We start from the raw sequence: 18,505 nt of genomic DNA, 5'->3' as shown, positions 1-18,505 counted from the left end.
GTGAATCTTTCAAGCAACTTTGAAGGCTAAATTAATTTTCCTCCTATACAAGATATATATATCAAAGTTGATAAACTGTTTCTTCATCTGATGTTTATAACCTGCATAGACAGTTAATTTTTCATTGTACATCACATGTAAACTTGTTTGTACTTGTACTTGACATTTCCCTTAGATCTCCAATAAAACGGTTAACATGTACAATGAAAGGTTAAGCAGCACATCTCAGAAACAGCTATATTTGCAAAAAAAGTTGTAAGTTCATTACTTAAGCTTACTTCCAATACAGATATAAAAGCTGATGACAGATCTGCCATTTCTCTTATGTACTTTTATCTACAAAAGACCTAATACTAAATTTTTATGAATGCACTAGAGCAATAACAGATCTACTCCAATGTGAATCGGTAATACTGTCAGCAATGTCAATTATGATGCTATGTGAAAGTTCATTTTAGACTTGACGATACCTGACCAATCAGTCCTGTTTGTGTCACTGCAAATTTAAATAAATATGCAGTGAAAAGAGTCAGGAACTTAAGACAAAATGTGAACTTGTCTCAAACTTGAATGAAACTTCTTGGTAATTCAGCAACCAGTGTTTAGTACACACTAATTACAAAGCTTCTGTATCAGAAATCATGAGTGTATTCAATGAATGTTTTCCTTTCATAACAGTTTGTGAAAAATCTAGTACAAAAAGCTCAGGTATAACTGAAATCATCAAGATCTCTAGCAACAGAAAGAGGAAATTTCACATGGAAGCAAAGACCAACTGTGATACAGAGTTTCTCATATATGTAAACAAATACAAAAGAATATTTGGCAAACTTATTAAACAGCCAAAGCAAATGACAAACAGTAAGCTCATCTCAAATGCCATAAACAAATCAAATGCCGTATTGCAGATTGTCACAACTCAAGTAGGTACCAAGAAAACTGCTGATTTTAACCCTAAACTAGAAACTGATGTGGAAACTGTTACAGACACCAAACAGATCTGTGCAGAATTAAATAGGTACTTTATAATTTCAGAGAAAATTACTGATCTGACCTCCACCTCAAAGATGGCTACATCAGTACCTCCATCCATATCAAACCTACTAACTACCAGCAATACCTCCACTTCGACAGCTGCCACCCGCTCCATACCAAGAAGTCCCTTCCATACCGCCAAGCCACCCACGGCCATCGCATCTGCAGTGACAAACGGTCCCTCTCGAAAAATATCGATGGTCTCACTGAAGCCTTCACAGACCGTAGGTAATTATCCCTCCAACCTTGTACCAAAAAAATATGCCTGATTTTTCCAGTCTACCACCACCTACCGAAGTCCTACCGTCCACCCACAGAGGAGAATTCCCCTTGTAACTCAGTCTAGCCAGGACTGGAGCAACTGAATTTCGTACTCCGACAGGGTTTCGATTACCTCTTGTCGTGCCCTGAAATGAGAAATGTCCTGCCCACTATCCCTCCCACACTGTTATTCCACTGTCCACCAAACCTATACTCATCCATACCTACACAACCCCTGCTCCCGACCCCTTACCTCAAGGCTCATACCCCTGTAATAGACCTAGATGCAAGACCTGTCCCATACATCCTCCCACCACCATCTACTCCAGTCCAATCACCAACATCAACTATCCCATCAAACGCAGGGCTACCTGTGAAACCAGTCATGTGATCTATAAGCTAAGCTGCAACCACTGTGTTACATTCTGTGTGTCCTTAGTTTTTTCTGAATTGCGCATGTGGGAACTTTCCCTGCAATATATCCTAGGTCCCCGTAACCCTCCTGGCCTCAACCTTCATTAGTCATTGTCCTCACCCATCCAGCCTCTTCCTTGTTCCCATTCCAGCATTACACAGCCGTCATTCCACCAAGTCAACCAGTCTTTTTACTTCCCTCCTTTTCCACTACCCCCCCCCCCCTCCTCCCCATCTCTCCCCTGCCCACCGTATATCCTCCCTACTGCACATAGCTGCCCCATCCTCTCTCCACCTCGTCCCTGTCTGTGTGTTCCCCAGAGCACTGCACTGTCTGCCACCCCTACCCTACTATCCCCACCTCAGGCTCCTCCCTACCCCCACCCAGTCAACACTCCAGTCATGTACTGGTGCTGCTGCTCGCAGTGTGGCTTCAGTTGCCTGAGACTGCAGTCATGTGTGCGCAAGCTGCATCTGCAAGAGTGTGTGTGCGTTTGTGTGTGTCGTCTATTTTTGACAAAGGCGTTATTGGTCCAAAGTTTTATTTGTGACAGTCTTTTTGTTGTTCCTATCTGTGACTCAGCATCTCAGCTGCACGGTGAGTGGCAACTTTCAATTTTCATAATATTGTTACATTCCATCTTGGATTTTCCATTGTTTGATTTCTCCACTCCTCATATAAATTCCAGTACAATGCAATACAGATCCGTAGAATTTAAATTTACTCGAGTTCTGTCATGATGTGGCTAACATCTTAAATCTGTGGGCTGCGGTAAAATTCCAACAAAAATAACACTAGCAATGTCATAATATTGCATCCCAACTCCGCCATGTCATAAATCAATTGTTTGACGAGGGCTGCTTTTCCGGCATGTTAAAATAAGTGGAAGTTTGATCTATCCACAAAAGGACAGACAAGATGAGAATTTCTGCCCAAATATTATCAATTTTTTAAATTAAATATTTGCGCAAACAGTGTGTAATCAATCAGAAAAATATAACAACTGGAAGAAGATACAAGCAGACATATCCCAGTGATCCATATTAGGTCCATAACATAAACGACATGCCATATACAACAACACTGAAACAATTCTGTATGCAGATGACTCAACAGCAGAAACACACTGTGAAGACAATGAAGTACTAGCACAGAATCCAAAACAAGCCCTTCAGGAACTTGAAACTTGGATAAATAATAATGCTATGAAACTGCATATTACAAAAATATCTACTGTATCTTTCAGGACCAAACAAACTTTGAACATAAATCACAGTTAAAATCCAAGGACGAAGACCTCATCACTGAAAGCTCTGTTAAATTTCATGGAGTTACTACAAAGTTAGTTTCATGTTCCATAGATCATTTTGCACAATAAATGTTAATGATGTAGAAAGAGTCATTTTACATTCACATCACAAATTAATTTGTACATTCTGAACATTTATAAGGTTTTTTCCCCCTCCCCTCCCCCCTCCAAAAAGGATAAAGATATACAGCCAAAACTTGTCATAGAGTAATCATGTGGATTGCTGAGTGAAGCGATTAAACAGTTTTGTTTATGCAACAAGAGCCAAAATAATGTAACTGACTTAGCTGTTAAGAAAATTGTTTATCATGCTTATTTTATTTCAGTTGTTAGACACAAAATAATTTTTTGGGTGTCGAAAAAGGAAATCTCTTCAGAATGTTCTAGCTACAGAAAAAAAATCATCTGAATTATGACAGAAACAAACAATAGCCAACCATGCAAACCATTACTCAAAAATCTTGACTTAATAACAATTTCTTGTATCTTTATACACAAACACTGCTCCTTGAGCTGAAAAACCCAGAACATTTTGAAGGAAGACATGATTATGACGATGTTGTGACTGATAATTTACATATGCTAGTACTTTTAACGATCATTTTCTAAATGTAGCAGCAGAAATAGGATTAGGTAAATGGTTCAGTCAAGAAGCAAGAGAATATATTAAAAATGTCATTCGACAAAACTTCAAACAACTAGAAGTAGCACCAACATCTTTCACTGAAATTAAGAGAACTATAAACATTCTAAAAATAAAATTGTTGATGGAATTTCAAACAGAGTTCTGAAAAGTTTTTATAACTTAATAACTCATGCTCTTAGTGATACATATAACACACATCACTAGGACAAGGAAATTTCCCAGACAGATTAAAATACACATTTGTTAAACGTCTTTAGAAGAAAGGTGACAAGAAAGACTTAAATAATTATTGTCTAATTTCCTTACTGACATGTCTTCCAAAATATTAAAAACAGTAATCTACTGAAGAGTAGTCTCATTTTTAGGGTGAAACAATTTACTTAGAATATCACACTTTGGATTCCAGGAGGTTTGCTCAATTGAAAATGTTATTCATACAGTCACTGACTAAATATTACAAGCCTTAAACAATAAAATGTTGCCACTTGGAACTTTTTTATGATCATTCCAAGGTGTTTTATTGAGTAGATTATGTTATATACAACTGGTCTGATCACACGTAACAAACAAAATGCAAAATTTTGTGCAGAATAACTCAAACAATGTTGGTAGAGTAGAAAATTTTAGTAACTAAGAAGTAATCATAAAGAATGTCCAACAGCATTCAGTTTAGTTGCACTGCTATTTCTTATATATGTGAATGATATTCCACTTAACATTCAACGAGTAGAACTGGTACTTTTGGCAGAAAATATTTGTGTTATAATATACCTCACTATAGAGAAGGCAATAGCAGAGATGGTTAACGATGCTTTTCAAAGATTATTATGTGGTTGTCTGCAAAAGGACTCTCCCTAAATTTTGAAAAAACATGCTATATTCAATGCTGTTACTAAATAGTTGTACCAATAAGTGCAGTAGCACATGAACACAAGCCAGTAAACAGGGTAGAATGCTAACTGTTAAGTTTACACTCATGCAGCCAGCAGCCGTTTGTCTCAGCTTAGTAAAGCTACAGCTGCCACTAATGACACACCAGAAGTGTAGCAAGTTACTTATTTAGCTTTCTCTGTGAGCCTCCATAGCTTAATTCTTAAATTCCTTGTGTGGTTTTGTATTTAAGTGGAGCAGTTTTGCATTTTAGTAACTGTGAATTGTAGACTCATGGAGTCTGTAGTGCAATTGTCATTTCTTTTGAACAGCCAGCTAAACATCTCAGTAACATGGTGCCTTCCATGGACGACACATCAGGAGAGTAGGAAGTTACACATTTAGGTTTCCCAGTGTGCTGTTATATTTAATTCTTACATGAGTAGTACTAGGATGGATAGGATGTGTGCATACTGTGCGAGGACACAGGAGGAGCTGGCCCCAGTTCGCAAACAGCTGAAGGTGCTTGTGGCCATTCTTATATGTCTTCAGGCTGCTACCTCAAGATGCAGTGGTGGCTGAGAATCTGGTGCATCACATTGGACATCTCAGGTGTTGCTTGTTTAGCCCATACACTCTGCTGCAAAGGCACTTTGCAGTATCCCCGACGTGAGGATCTGCATTCCCCATAGGATGGGTGACAGGTTGTAACACATTCATATCGCTCGAGTTGGGCAGTCAACCCAGAGGCTGGTTGTCTAGTCTCGCCAATTCACTCCATGAGCAGACAGCAGTGTCTGAGCAGGCACACAGGGTTAGGAGATTGCTAATTAATTATCAGTGTCACCAATGTTAGGTGCATAATAGTGTCCCGGATCCCTAATGTTAGGTGCATTATGGAGCCCTTATGGAAATACCATCCAGGGTTGGAAAGAAGTCCAATGTGGGCTGCTGGAGGGCCTCATCTGAGATGTGGAGGAGGCCCTGCCTGCAGCTGTTGAGGGTGTACAGTGCAGTTGCCCACAAGTTGTGGCTCACACTGGCACCAACGATGTCTGTCGCTTGGGTTCTGAGGCCAACCTCTGTTCGTATGGGCAACTGGCAGAACTGGTGAAGACTGCCAGCCTTGCTCGTGGGATGCAAGCAGACACAATTTGCAACAACTCACTGTAGCAGGACACTCTCCTCTAGCATTGCTTTTCCTCAACAGTAGTTGTTGATACCAATATTATTTTTCGAGTTTTGGACAGGTCAATATTATCTCAGTTGCTTTTCTAAAAACTTTCATAAAATTTTATACACAGTACGTTATATTTCAAACTAAAATTTATGAAAATGTATTACTTTATAAAATGTTTTTGTCTCGATGTTATAATCGATAAGTACTAGTTCTGAATGTACAGTTAAAAGCATTTTTTTTTTTTTTAGAAACATTTGAAATTACGAACAACTGGCACACTTAAAATTTCTCTTACTAATTATGCAATATTGTACTGTTAACTACATTTATTTCTGGATTCATTTATGTAATAATAATCGAAAGTAATAATGCAACGAAACTAGAAGAAATTCATTTGTTTCGAAAAATTGTAAACCCTTTGGAATATGGTTATTTCTGCAGAGTGTGAAAGTTGTAGCATGCCTTTGATGTGATCGGACGTATTTCTGTATTTTATGTGAACAATGTAATTTCGGCTTTGTTATTGTGAAAAATCAAAAGTCTATCAAATTTCATTAGACCAATTCAACCATGTGGATCTAAAATGTGACATTTTCAGCTTCACGAATCAGACCCCTAGACAAGAAGAACTGGAGCCAACTCTACATGAAAAGCTAAGTAAACTAGAAAGTTTACTGTAATCTTCACTCCTCTCAAATCTAGATAAAAGACTAATGTGGACAATAGATGGAATAAGGAAAGAGGGAGGAGATTACAAGCTTCACTACCTAACAAAAAAAGTATTCTTAACAAAGTTCCCAAATTTACTGCTATTCAGGAAAGTTGTCACACTCAAATTATTCTCAGAACCGAAAGCTGGCTGAAACACGAGGAAGAAAATGCCAAAATATTTAGATAGGCATGGAACTTACATTGTAAACACAGATTGGATGTCAGAGCAGGGGGAGTATTCACTGCAGTCGACAAAAATATTGTGTATATCGAGGTCAAAACTGAGTCTGGCTGTGGACTTATCTAGATGTGAGTAACAAATCTAGGCAAACTCAAGTAAATTATTGGATGTTTTTACTGGCCACCCAATTCGACTGTGACAGTTTTAGAATCATTCAAAGAAAGTCTACGCTGAGTAGAGCGGAAATATCTAGATCATGCAATATTAGTTGGAGGCGACTTTAACATACCCAGGATACATTGGAATGTCTATGGATTCATTGCAAATGGTATGGGCAAAGAGTCTTGTGGAGTAATTTTGACCACGTTTTCCAAAATCTATCTCAAACAGTTAGTTTGACAGCTTACACACAATGAAAATATTTTAGACCTTGAAGCTATAAACAGGCCTGACCTTATTGACAATGACAGTATAGAGACAGGGATTAGTGATCAGGATGTCACCACAGTGACAATGGTTACTGAAGTTTATAAATTCATCAAGAAGAGTAGGACAGTACTTTTGCTAGAAAGAGCAGGTAAGTAGTTGTTAGCGTTCCACTTAGGCGATGAATGGATACCATTTAGTTCCAATATAATGGACATCTAGAGGAATTATGGGAAAAGTCAAACTGACTGTAAATTGGCACTGGAGAAACGTGTGCCAAGTAAATGGATTAAGGACAAAAAAAGACCCACAGTGATTTAATAAAAAAATTCGGTAAATGTTGAAGAAGCAGAGATTGTTGCACTCTCCATTTTTTTTAAAAAAGTGCAAAATGTTAACAGGCAAAAGTTAACAGAAACTTGTGCACCTGTAAAAAGATGGATGCGTGAAGTATACAACAATTACCAACATCATACCACAGCAAAAGATCTTGCTGAGAAACCAAGAAAATTCTGGCCAGACACATGTAGCGACAGAAGACAACAAAAAAGGAAAGCTGAAGTTTTAAATTATGCTTTTAATAAATCATTCATGCAGGAGGATTGAACAAACATGCCATTGTTTGACCGTCACAAAGGCTCACACATGGAGTACATAGTAATAGGTATCCCTGGTGTACAAAAGCAACTGAAAGAGTGGAAAACAAATAAGTCCCAATTCAGTTTTACAGAGAGTATTCTACAGCACTTTACTTATGTTGCATTTACCACAAACCTCTCGTTCAGCACAAAGTCTCATGCAATTGGAAAAAAAGGCATAGATGACTCCTATTCTTAAGAAGAGTAAAAGAACAGACCTGCAAACTTGTTGTTGTTGTGGTCTTCAGTCCTGAGACTGGTTTGATACAGCTCTCCATGGTACTCCATCCTGTGCAAGCTTCTTCATTCCCAGTACTTACTGCAACCTACATCCTTCTGAATCTGCTTATTGTATTCATCTCTTGGTCTCCCTCTACGATTTTTACCCTCCACGCTGCCCTCCAATACTAAATTGGTGATCCCTTGATGCCTCAGAACATGTCCTACCAACCGTCCCTTCTTCTTGTCAAGTTGTGCCACAAACTCCTCTTCCCCCCAATTCTATTCAATACCTCCTCATTAGTTATGTGATCTACCCATCTAATCTTCTGCATTCTTCTGTAGCACCACATTTCGAAAGCTTCTATTCTCTTCTTGTCCAAACTATTTATCGTCCACGTTTCACTTCCATTCATGGCTACACTCCATACAAATACTTTCAGAAATGACTTCCTGACACTTAAATCTATTCTCGATGTTAACAAATTTCTCTTCTTCAGAAACGATTTCCTTGCCATTGTAAGTCTACATTTTACATCCTCTCTACTTCGACCATCATCAGTTATTTTACTCCCTAAATAGCTCCTTTACTCATTTCCTAATCTAATTCCCTCAGCATCACCCGATTTAATTTGACTACATTCCATTATCCTCGTTTTGCTTTTGTTGATGTTCATCTTACATCCTCCTTTCAAGACACTGTCCATTCTGTTCAACTGCTCTTCCAAGTCCTTCGCTGTCTCCAACAGAATTACAATGTCATTGGCAAATCTCAAAGTTTTTATTTCTTCTCCATGAATTTTAATACCTACTCCGAATTTTTCTTTTGCTTCCTTTACTGCTTGCTCAATATACAGATTGAATAACATCGGGGGGGGAGGCTATAACCCTGTCTCACTTCCATCCCAACCACTGCTTCCCTTTCACGCCCCTCGACTCTTATAACAGCCATCTGGTTTCTGTACAAATTGTAAATAGCCTTACGCTCCCTATATTTTACCCCTGCCACCTTCAGAATTTGAAAGAGAGTATTCCAGTTAACATTGTCAAAAGCTTTCTCTAAGTCTACAAATGGTAGAAACGAAAGTTTGCCTTTTATTAATCTTTCTTTTAAGATAAATCGTAAGGTTAGTATTGCCTCACGTGTTCCAACATTTCTACGGAATCCAAACTGATCTTCCCCGAGGTCCGCTTCTACCAGTTTTTCCATTCGTCTGTAAAGAATTCGCTTTAGTATTTTGCAGCTGTGACTTATTAAACTGATTGTTCGCTAATTTTCACATCTGTCAACACCTGCTTCCTTTGGGATTGGAATTATTATATTCTTCTTGAAGTCTGAGGGTATTTCGCCTGTCTCATACATCTTGCTCACCAGTTGGTAGAATTTTGTCATGACTGGCTCTCCCAAGGCCGTCTGTAGTTCTAATGGAATGTTGTCTACTCCCGAGGACTTGTTTCGACTTAGATCTTTCAGTGCTCTGTCAAACTCTTCACGCAGTATCTTATCTCCCATTTCGTCTTCATCTACATTCTCTTCCATTTCCATTATATTGTCCTCAAGTACATCGCCCTTGTATAAACCCTCTATATACTCCTTCCACCTTTCTGCCTTCCCTTCTTTGCTTAGAACTGGGTTTCCATCTGAGCTCTTGATATTCATACAAGTGGTTCTCTTCTCTCCAAAGGTCTCTCTAATTTTCCTGTTGGCAGTATCTATCTTACCCTTAGTGAGGTACAGGCCAATATCTTCAACTTGGTTTGCTGCATAATTCTTGAACATATTCTCTATCTGAATACAATAGAGTTCCTTGAGACAGAAAAACTTCTGTCAACAAATCAGTACAGATTTAGAAAGTATCACTTGTGCGAAACTCAGCTTGCTCTTTTCTCCCACAATATCTTGCAGACCATGGATGAAGGTCAACAGGCAGATCCATATTTCCTGTTTTCTGGAAAGCATTTGACACTGTGATCCACCACAGACTGTTAAGAAAGGTGCGAGCATATGGAACTGATGAACACAGTGAGCAGCTCTCTGCAACTGTTTGCTAGTGATGCTGTGGCAAACAGGAAGGTGTCATCATCGAGTGACTGTAGGAGGATACAATATCAGTTAGACAAAGTTTCTCACTGGTGTGATGAATGGAAGCTTGCTCTACACGTAGAAAAATTTAAGTTACTCAAATGGGTACAAAGACAATACCATAATGTTCGAATACAGCATTAGTAATGTGATATGTGGTACAGTCAAGTTGATTGAATATCTAGGTATAACATGGAAAAGCAATATGAAATGGAACGAGCATGTAAATATGGTGAAAGGGAAGGCAAATAGTCAACTTCAGTTTATTTTGAGAATTTTAGGATAGTGCAGCTTACCTATAAAGAAGATCAGCGATACAACACTAGTGTGACCAATTCTCTAGTACTACTTGAGTGTTTAGGATGCGCATCAGGTAATATTAAAGGAAGACCTTGAAGCAATTCAGAGACGGTCTGCTAGATTTGTTACTGGTAGGCTAAAGCAGCATGTGATTATTATGGGTATGTTCAACATGAGTATTACGGGGTTGCTTTGTGAACTTAAATCAGAATTCCTGGAGGGAATACGGCATTCTTTTCTTGAAACACTAGTGGGAAAATGTAGAAAAATAGCATTTGTAGTCATCTACAGAACGATTCTCCGGCCACCGACATACATTTTGTGTAAGGACCTCGAAGGTAAGAAAATTTAGAATTCATATAGAGGCATAGATATGGCCATTGTTCCCTTGCTCTATTTGCAAGAAAAGGTAATGACTAATAGTGCCAGAACGTACTCTCCACTATGTACCATAATGTGGCTTGAGGAGTATGTATGTAGACGTAGATATTTTTGGGTACCCATACTGATGAAAACTTTAACTAGAAGAAGCATAGTAATGAGCTTCCCAAATGATTAAATTCAGCTACTTTTTCTCTTCATATAATTACTAATCTTGGAAACAAATCAATCAACCTCCTGACACATTTTGCATATTTTCATCCCTAATGTCTTATGGAATCATTTTCTAGGTTAACTCGCCACTCAGAAAGAAAGTACTGATTACACACAAAAGTGAGCTGTAAGAATAATATGTGCTGTTCACATGCAGTTATCATGTGGGTAACTCTCCAAGGAGTTAGGTATTTTAATTGCACCATCACAATACATATGGTTCAAATGGCTCTGAGCACTATGGGACTTAACATCTGTGGTCATCAGTCCCCTAGAACTTAGAACTACTTAAACCTAACTAACCTAAGGACATCACACACATCCATGCCCGAGGCAGGATTCTAACCTGCGACCGTAGCAGTCGCGCGGTTCCGGACTGAGCGCCTAGAACCGCTTGACCACCACGGCCGGCACACAATACATATATTTGCTAATGAAATTCATTGTAAATAATCCATCACAATCTGAGGAGAACATTGTCCATACCTACAACACTACAGGAAAGAATGACATTCATGACTCATTATTGAAGCCGTCAGTGGCTCAGAAAGGAGTTCCGTATGCAGCAACAAATATTTTTGATCATTTGCCCAATAATCTGCTAACTGACAGGTAGCAAAGTAAGTTTTAAATATAACCTAAAATAATTTCTTCTGGGCAACTCCTCCTATTCCATAGATGAATTTTTATTTACAAACTGGAAAAATCTCTTTTTCAAGTGTACCTGCATGGTAGGACTAAAATAATAATGTGTTCCTAATGATGATGCTGATCATGTACAAATATATCGTAAAATGTTTCATTCCACATCATTTTGATAAAAGAATCATTCACATTATCTGTGGAACATATAACTAACTAAATATGAAACAAAGCACATTTCAGACTAGATGTTGCCTTGTCACTGACGAAGCCTACAAGGCTTTGAACTAAGCTATAAAATATGGTTGAAGTTCATGCACGACAAGCCAAAAACTACAGATCAAAATATTGTAAAACACTTAAAAAGCAAATGTTATTACAGTGTGAAATATTTCATAAATGAGGAAGACAAGTACCATTTTTACATTACAATCTCTGTGAATATACATATCTTGTTTTAATAGATGTAAGGGCTCTATTACGTATAACTAAAACTGCAGAAGCAAACACTTAAAATGCTACAAAAGGAAATTTTATTAATATGGAAAATTTTAAGAAAGAGGGAAACATGTAATAGCCATTTAGAGTTTTACACTGTAATCAATATGTATTTGTATGTGGTTCTTTTTCACATATGTATATGTTCTTTATGCATTCATTGACAAGACACCAACAATAAAGATTGGTTTCAATGTTATTTTTAATTCTTAACAACAATTATTTAAGCTAATAATCAATTTGCACTTACCCTTTACTGAATTTTTTGAATGGTGGTCGAATGACTGCATGCTTACTGATAATGCAATGCCGGCCTGCCCGTACATTAGCTAAATCTCCTCTAATTATGGCATCAGATTGAACAATTACTTTTCCACTCAGTACTATGTTTTGTGAGCCACACAAAACTGTCTGCCTGCTAACCTTGTTTCCTGATGCCTGAAAGTACAAGAGGTCTTATGTGAAGCCTTGAAATACCTTTGATTGGACTTTAATTATATTATCTCTTAGTTGGCAGTATGTGTTATATAGTGTCTCCACCATCCCTTTTAACTGTTCATATCTACAACAGTCTTCATTTTGTATTCAAATTCATTCATTAATTTTGCCAATTGCCAAACAAACTGTCACCTTCCAACCTAACTTAGACAACAGCCTGCACTACACATCAATCTGTCACCACAACCATCATCTCGAATGTGGCCACTATCACACTCAAAACTTAACCAGTAAGCCCGCATGCTTCTCTAATCTTCAAGCAAGTTGGTCATTGGAAAGAAATGGACATGTTATACATCTGCATGTTATTTCATTCTAATAAAAAAGGGAACAAGTTCAAGAGGAAATTCGGCAAGAAGAAAAGTTAATATACAAGTTCAGAAGGCAAATGGTTGAATCTATAATGACTGATTGATTCATCTGTTGAACAATACACATTGTAAGGCTGTTGTCAAATGTTTGTCAATATTTATTATAAAAATTATTTCTCATGCAGTTTTTATAGCTCATATACTTAGACCTAATTTTCTGATAATGTAATACATAGTACAATGATCATTAAGTTACTATCTGTAGTTACTTTAAGAATACATTTTGAGTATAGAAACTATTATTTAGTGAAATTTTTTTTCACCTTTGGCTAAAGTTGTGGGATCATCTATGTCTTTTACTTCTTGTAGCAGTCTACTGCACAATTTTATTCCATGATATAACACACTATACTGAGTTTTTCAATTGCTTCCTCTGATTATATGCAGAAAGTGTGTGGATTTTGTTTTATGGTCATGTAGAAGGATGTTTGTGGTGTACAGATTTAGAATTTTTCTTATACAGCGTGATTCACAAAGATATGCAAATATTTTAATGTGTTATTCTACAAGTAAAACTAAAGAAAAAAGTTCATATAAACATAGGTCCACAAATGTTTACTTACAGAGTTACGGGTAGCAAAAGATTTTGCCTGAAATTTAGCAACTTCGCTAATGTGAAGCCATTGCAAAACTGTACGAAATTAAAGTACAGCACAATGTCCATTTATTTTCTTGTTATTGATCTGGTGAATTTAATAAAACATGTCCCAGACATATATATCTACAGCAGTTTTCCAGAACATCCATAGAAGCAAAGACATAATTTTGAATTTTTTTTAATTTATTAACTACTTGGCACAACTTGTTTTTCAATTCCAGACAACTGCACAAAGTTTTGAGCAGAAAAAGTAGAGAATTTAATTTTGGAAAAATGATGGTAATAACATTAACTGAAACTGTATGAATGTGTCAGGTAATCTGCATTTATTAATACCATAGCATATGTGAATTCGTGTTAAACCGGGAAAAAAAGCTTAGTGTTAAGGAAGTTGTACAGTGTACATACAAATTCACAATAAATGTTACAAAATGTCTCCATCCAGTTCAAGGCTCTATGTGTATGAACAAATTTTGTTGCTTGTTTCAGTTTCACAGGGTTGTTCTTAATTTTGTCTATTGCATTCATAATACAAGCAAGTATTGCAGATACATGTGTGGGACATGTTTTATTAGTCATCAAACCAGTAACAACAAAATAAATGAAAATCGTGCTTTACTTTAACCTCGTATAGTTCTGTGATGGCTTCATATTAGCAAAGTTGCTAAATTTCAGGCAAAATCTTTTATTAGCCGTAACTAAACATTTGCGGACCTATGTTTACATGAACTTTTTTCTTCAGCTTTAATTGTAGAATAACATGTCAAAATATTTGCATATATTTGTGAATCACTCTGTGTACATTATGTTGTGATAGATGTATTCACACAGAACTATCAGAATTTCTAGTTTTTTGAATAACTCTTTACAATGTGCCCTGTTTCTACTATTTGTACAGCTCTTTTCTGTATATTGAAAATAGTCTGCATGTTCCCAGCACTTATTCCCCAAAATATTATCCCATAACTTATGATTGAATCCATATATCCAAAGAAGCTACTTTGTGATAGGAAGAATGATCTCGTAGTATTACTCAGTTCTTTCAATTTGTGCTCCGTCATTGATTTTCCTACTCGGATAACAAAGAACAGCAGGACATTGATAGATAACTTTTTTATAGACCAAGATAAGTTTAAGGAGGACATAAATGCTTATCCTGTTGAGAATGGTCTTTCAGATCATGGTGCACAGCTAGTTACAGTACATGGCATAGCTCCATGCAGTATATCAAATCAGAATTTCAAAGCAGTGCGTTCAGTTAACAATATAAATACTGCAAACTTTAGGGAAAGACTAAAGGAGCTAGACTGAGATGAAGTGTATATGGAACCCGATGCAAACTTGAAATATAACTTATTTCACGATACATTTTTAAGGGTATTTGAAAATTGTTTCCCCAAGAAAATAGTTAAACATAATTCCAAGAAAACATATAAAAAAAACTTGGCTAACTAAAGGAATAAGAATATCTTGCAACTGTAAAAGAGAACTGTATCTAACAGCAAGAGGGAGTACTGACCCCGAAATTGTCCAATATTATAAAAACTATTGTGCGGTACTAAGAAAAGTTATAAAAAGTCCAGAAGCATGTGTATCATGTCTGAGATCAGTAACTATGATAATAAAATTAAAGCAATTTGGAATATTATTGAAAGGGAAACAGGGCAACCAAGAGCACAGGAAGACTTTAGTGCCATAAAACTGAATGACAAGTGTACTAACAAACAATCTGAAATTGGAAATATTTTCAATAATCATTTTTTAAATGTTGTGGAGAAAGTAGGATCTAGATCTTCACTAGAAGAGGCAAGTCTTCTAATAGAAGAGGCCATACCTGTGCAGTTTGAAACAACTGTATTTCCATGAACCTCTCCTTCTGAAATCAGTAAAATAATAAACTCACTGGAAAGTAAAAGCTCTTACGGAATTGATGACATTTCCAGCAACATACTTAAAGCTTGTTCCCCTCAGATAAGTAGGATTCTCAGCCACGTATGTAATATCTCTTTGGAGCAGGGTGTTTTCCCCGATAGACTGAAATATGCCATTGTAAAACCATTGCATAAAAAGGGGGATACGTCGGATGTCAACAACTATCGCCCAATCTCTCTTCTGACAGCTCTATCAAAAATTTTTGAGAAAGTAATGTATTCAAGAGTAGCCTCCCATATATGTAAAAATAAAGTACTAACAAAATGTCAGTTTGGTTTTCAGAAAGGCTTTTCAACAGAAAATGCTATATACGCTTTCACTGATCAAATATTAAATGCTCTGAATAACCGGACATCACCCTTTGGTATTTTTTGTGATCTCTCAAAGGCCTTTGACTGTGTAAATCATAGAATTCTTTTAGATAAGCTAAATCATTATGGTTTGAGGGAGGCAGTGTACACATGGTTTAATTAATACTTAACTGGAAGAATGCAGAAAGTTGAAATAAGTGGTTCATGTAATGTTAATACAACAGCTGATTCCTCAAACTGGGGGGCTATCAAGCACGGGGTCCCACAGGGTTGGTCTTAGGTCCTTTACTGTTCTTGATATACATTAATGACTTACCATTCCATATTGATGAAGATGCAAAGTTAGTTCTTTTTGCTGATGATACAAGTATAGTAATAACATCCAAAAACCAAGAACTAAGTGATGTAATTGTAAATGATGTTATTCACAAAATTATTAAGTGGTTCTCAGCAAACGGACTCTCTTTAAATTTTGATAAAACACAGTATATACAGTTCTGTACAGTAAATGGCACAACTCCAGTAATAAATATAGACTTTGAACAGAAGTCTGTAGCTAAGGTAGAATTTTCAAAATTTTTAGGTGTGTCCATTGATGAGAGGTTAAACTGGAAGCAACACATTGATGGTCTGCTGAAACGTCTGAGTTCGGCTACGTATGCTATTAGGGTTATTGCAAATTTTGGTGATAAGAATCTCAGTAAATTAGCTTACTATGCCTACTTGCATTCACTGCTTTCGTATGGTATCATATTCTGGGGTAATTCATCGCCGAGTAGAAAAGTATTCATTGCTCAAAAATGTGTAATCACAATAATTGCTGGAGCCCACCCACGGTCATCTTGCAGACATCTATTTAAGGATCTAGGGATCCTCACAGTATATATATTCACTTATGAAATTTGTTGTTAATAATCCAACCCAATTCAAAAGTAATAGCAGTGTGCATAGCTATAACACCAGGAGAAAGGATGATCTTCACTATGCAGGGTTAAATCTGACTTTGGCACAGAAGGGGGTAAATTATGCTGCCACAAAAGTCTTTGGTCACCTACCAAACAGCATCAAAAGCCTGACAGATAGTCAACCAACATTTAAAATAAATTAAAAGAATTTCTAGATGACAACTCCTTCTACTTATTGGCTGAATTTTTAGATATAAATTAAGGGAGGGAAAAAAACTAACTTAAGCATTAGTGTCATGCAATATTTTGTGTAATGTAATATCTTGTACAGACATCTTTCACTAACCTGACACGTTCCACATCATTACAAAGTGTCATATTCATGATCTATGGAACAAGTATTAATCTAATCTAATCTAATCTGAGACAGGATATATGGACAAGGATTCGCAGAGCCTAACATGCTGATGATACCCTCTTTGAAAAACTTCCCACATATTATGTCTACTTCCATCGACAATCTACATTCATCCCCAAGAATTTGGTACCCGTTACACACTCTAGTACATCACCGTTTACTTTTAAGGTAGTATAACTTGGCTTTTAACTTAATCAAAAGTTTATACAGTTTGTCTTCTTCACATTTAACATTAATCTTTTTTTTTTCGTGATCACTTGTGGACGTCTCAGCGAATTTCATTGGATTTTTCTGTTAAATGTGTTGAATTTTTATCTGTAATCACTGTGATGCTGTCATTAGCGCACAGTAGTTCTTCTCCATACCTGACTCTCTATGGGAAATTATTCATATATATGTAATAAGGAATGGGAATGTACATTAAAGAAACAAGTTTTCATCACTGGAGTTGCTCTTAGAGAACGAGTTGTATGCTGTGTATAGGCTATGAAAAGCTCTGACTTCAGCTACATGGTCACTCTACCCTTAATATTGTGAGAAACATCAGCACCCCAAACCGGACCTGCACAACATTATATTCTAGGCAGAAATTTATATTCACGGAGTTAATAGCAAAAATGATAAATTAATTTTTGATGGTAAAAACAAATTCTTTAAAAACATTATTTTTCTGTTTTTTCGTCTGTACACAGAGTCAGTAATTGTAAAATTTAGAAACAACATCTTTGTCTCGTAACCGATTCGAAACTGACAGTTGCCCCAATGCAATGGAATAAGAAAACTACAGTAACACAGGGCAGCCAAAATATTTACCGTTTCGACATATTCAGACTTGTTATAATATGTATCTGTCAACTCCATTGATTATGTTCGACTTCAGCAACACAACAAACACACAACAATCACTTCGACACTATTTACTGTCTTACACTGACAGTACACATATTTCGATACAAGATGAATCGATCCATCGATGCTCGCGACATTAATCGTGTATCATAAGTTGAGTCGATAGGGATCACAATGACAATAGTATCACAGTATTCATTATTTCACATTCACACATCACACGATTGACGATGGCCTGTTGGCAACAGTGACGGTGGTGTGGCAGCATATTGCTGCTACTGGACTGGTGCATGCACGAACCTAGTATGTTCCAAAATGTAACAAAAATGGATTTTCTTCTGTTGAAGAGACACATGAGGGATCAAGTGTTTTGGAATTGGCTAGCCCTTGACATAGCGACCATTTGTATGCCAACAGTACAGGGGCAAAATTTAAATATTGCAAGCTTCCTCCAGCCTAGTCAAACTGAACAAATCGGTGATTCCTTTGTATTACGAGTGATCTAGTGTGTGTCTTATGCATTTAAAAATGATATTTGTTCATGGGCGTTTCTGAGAAAACTGCAAAACCGGTTTTTTGCACAACGGGCTGCAATTATGTTAATAACTACCACAG

At 36.8% G+C, this 18,505-nt stretch overlaps 1 protein-coding gene across 1 annotated transcript in view; it reads right to left on the bottom strand.

The window, feature by feature from the left end:
- Positions 1-18,016, bottom strand: part of LOC126281586 (dynactin subunit 5) — a 46,000-nt gene extending 27,984 nt beyond the window's left edge. The window contains exons 1-2 of the mRNA XM_049980672.1: positions 17,855-18,016; positions 12,259-12,446 (exon numbers count right to left, since the gene is read on the bottom strand). Coding sequence (XP_049836629.1) covers positions 12,259-12,446; positions 17,855-17,902 — 236 coding nt within the window. The 5' untranslated portion in view covers positions 17,903-18,016. The remainder of the gene's footprint in view (positions 1-12,258; positions 12,447-17,854) is intronic.
- Between the last annotated feature and the right edge of the window lie 489 nt (positions 18,017-18,505).

The sequence above is a fragment of the Schistocerca gregaria genome, chromosome 1, assembly GCF_023897955.1.
Source record: "Schistocerca gregaria isolate iqSchGreg1 chromosome 1, iqSchGreg1.2, whole genome shotgun sequence".
Lineage (NCBI taxonomy): Eukaryota > Metazoa > Arthropoda > Insecta > Orthoptera > Acrididae > Schistocerca > Schistocerca gregaria.
The sequence above is the reverse complement of the archived record's forward strand: the minus strand, read 5'-3'. Positions and strand labels throughout refer to the sequence as shown.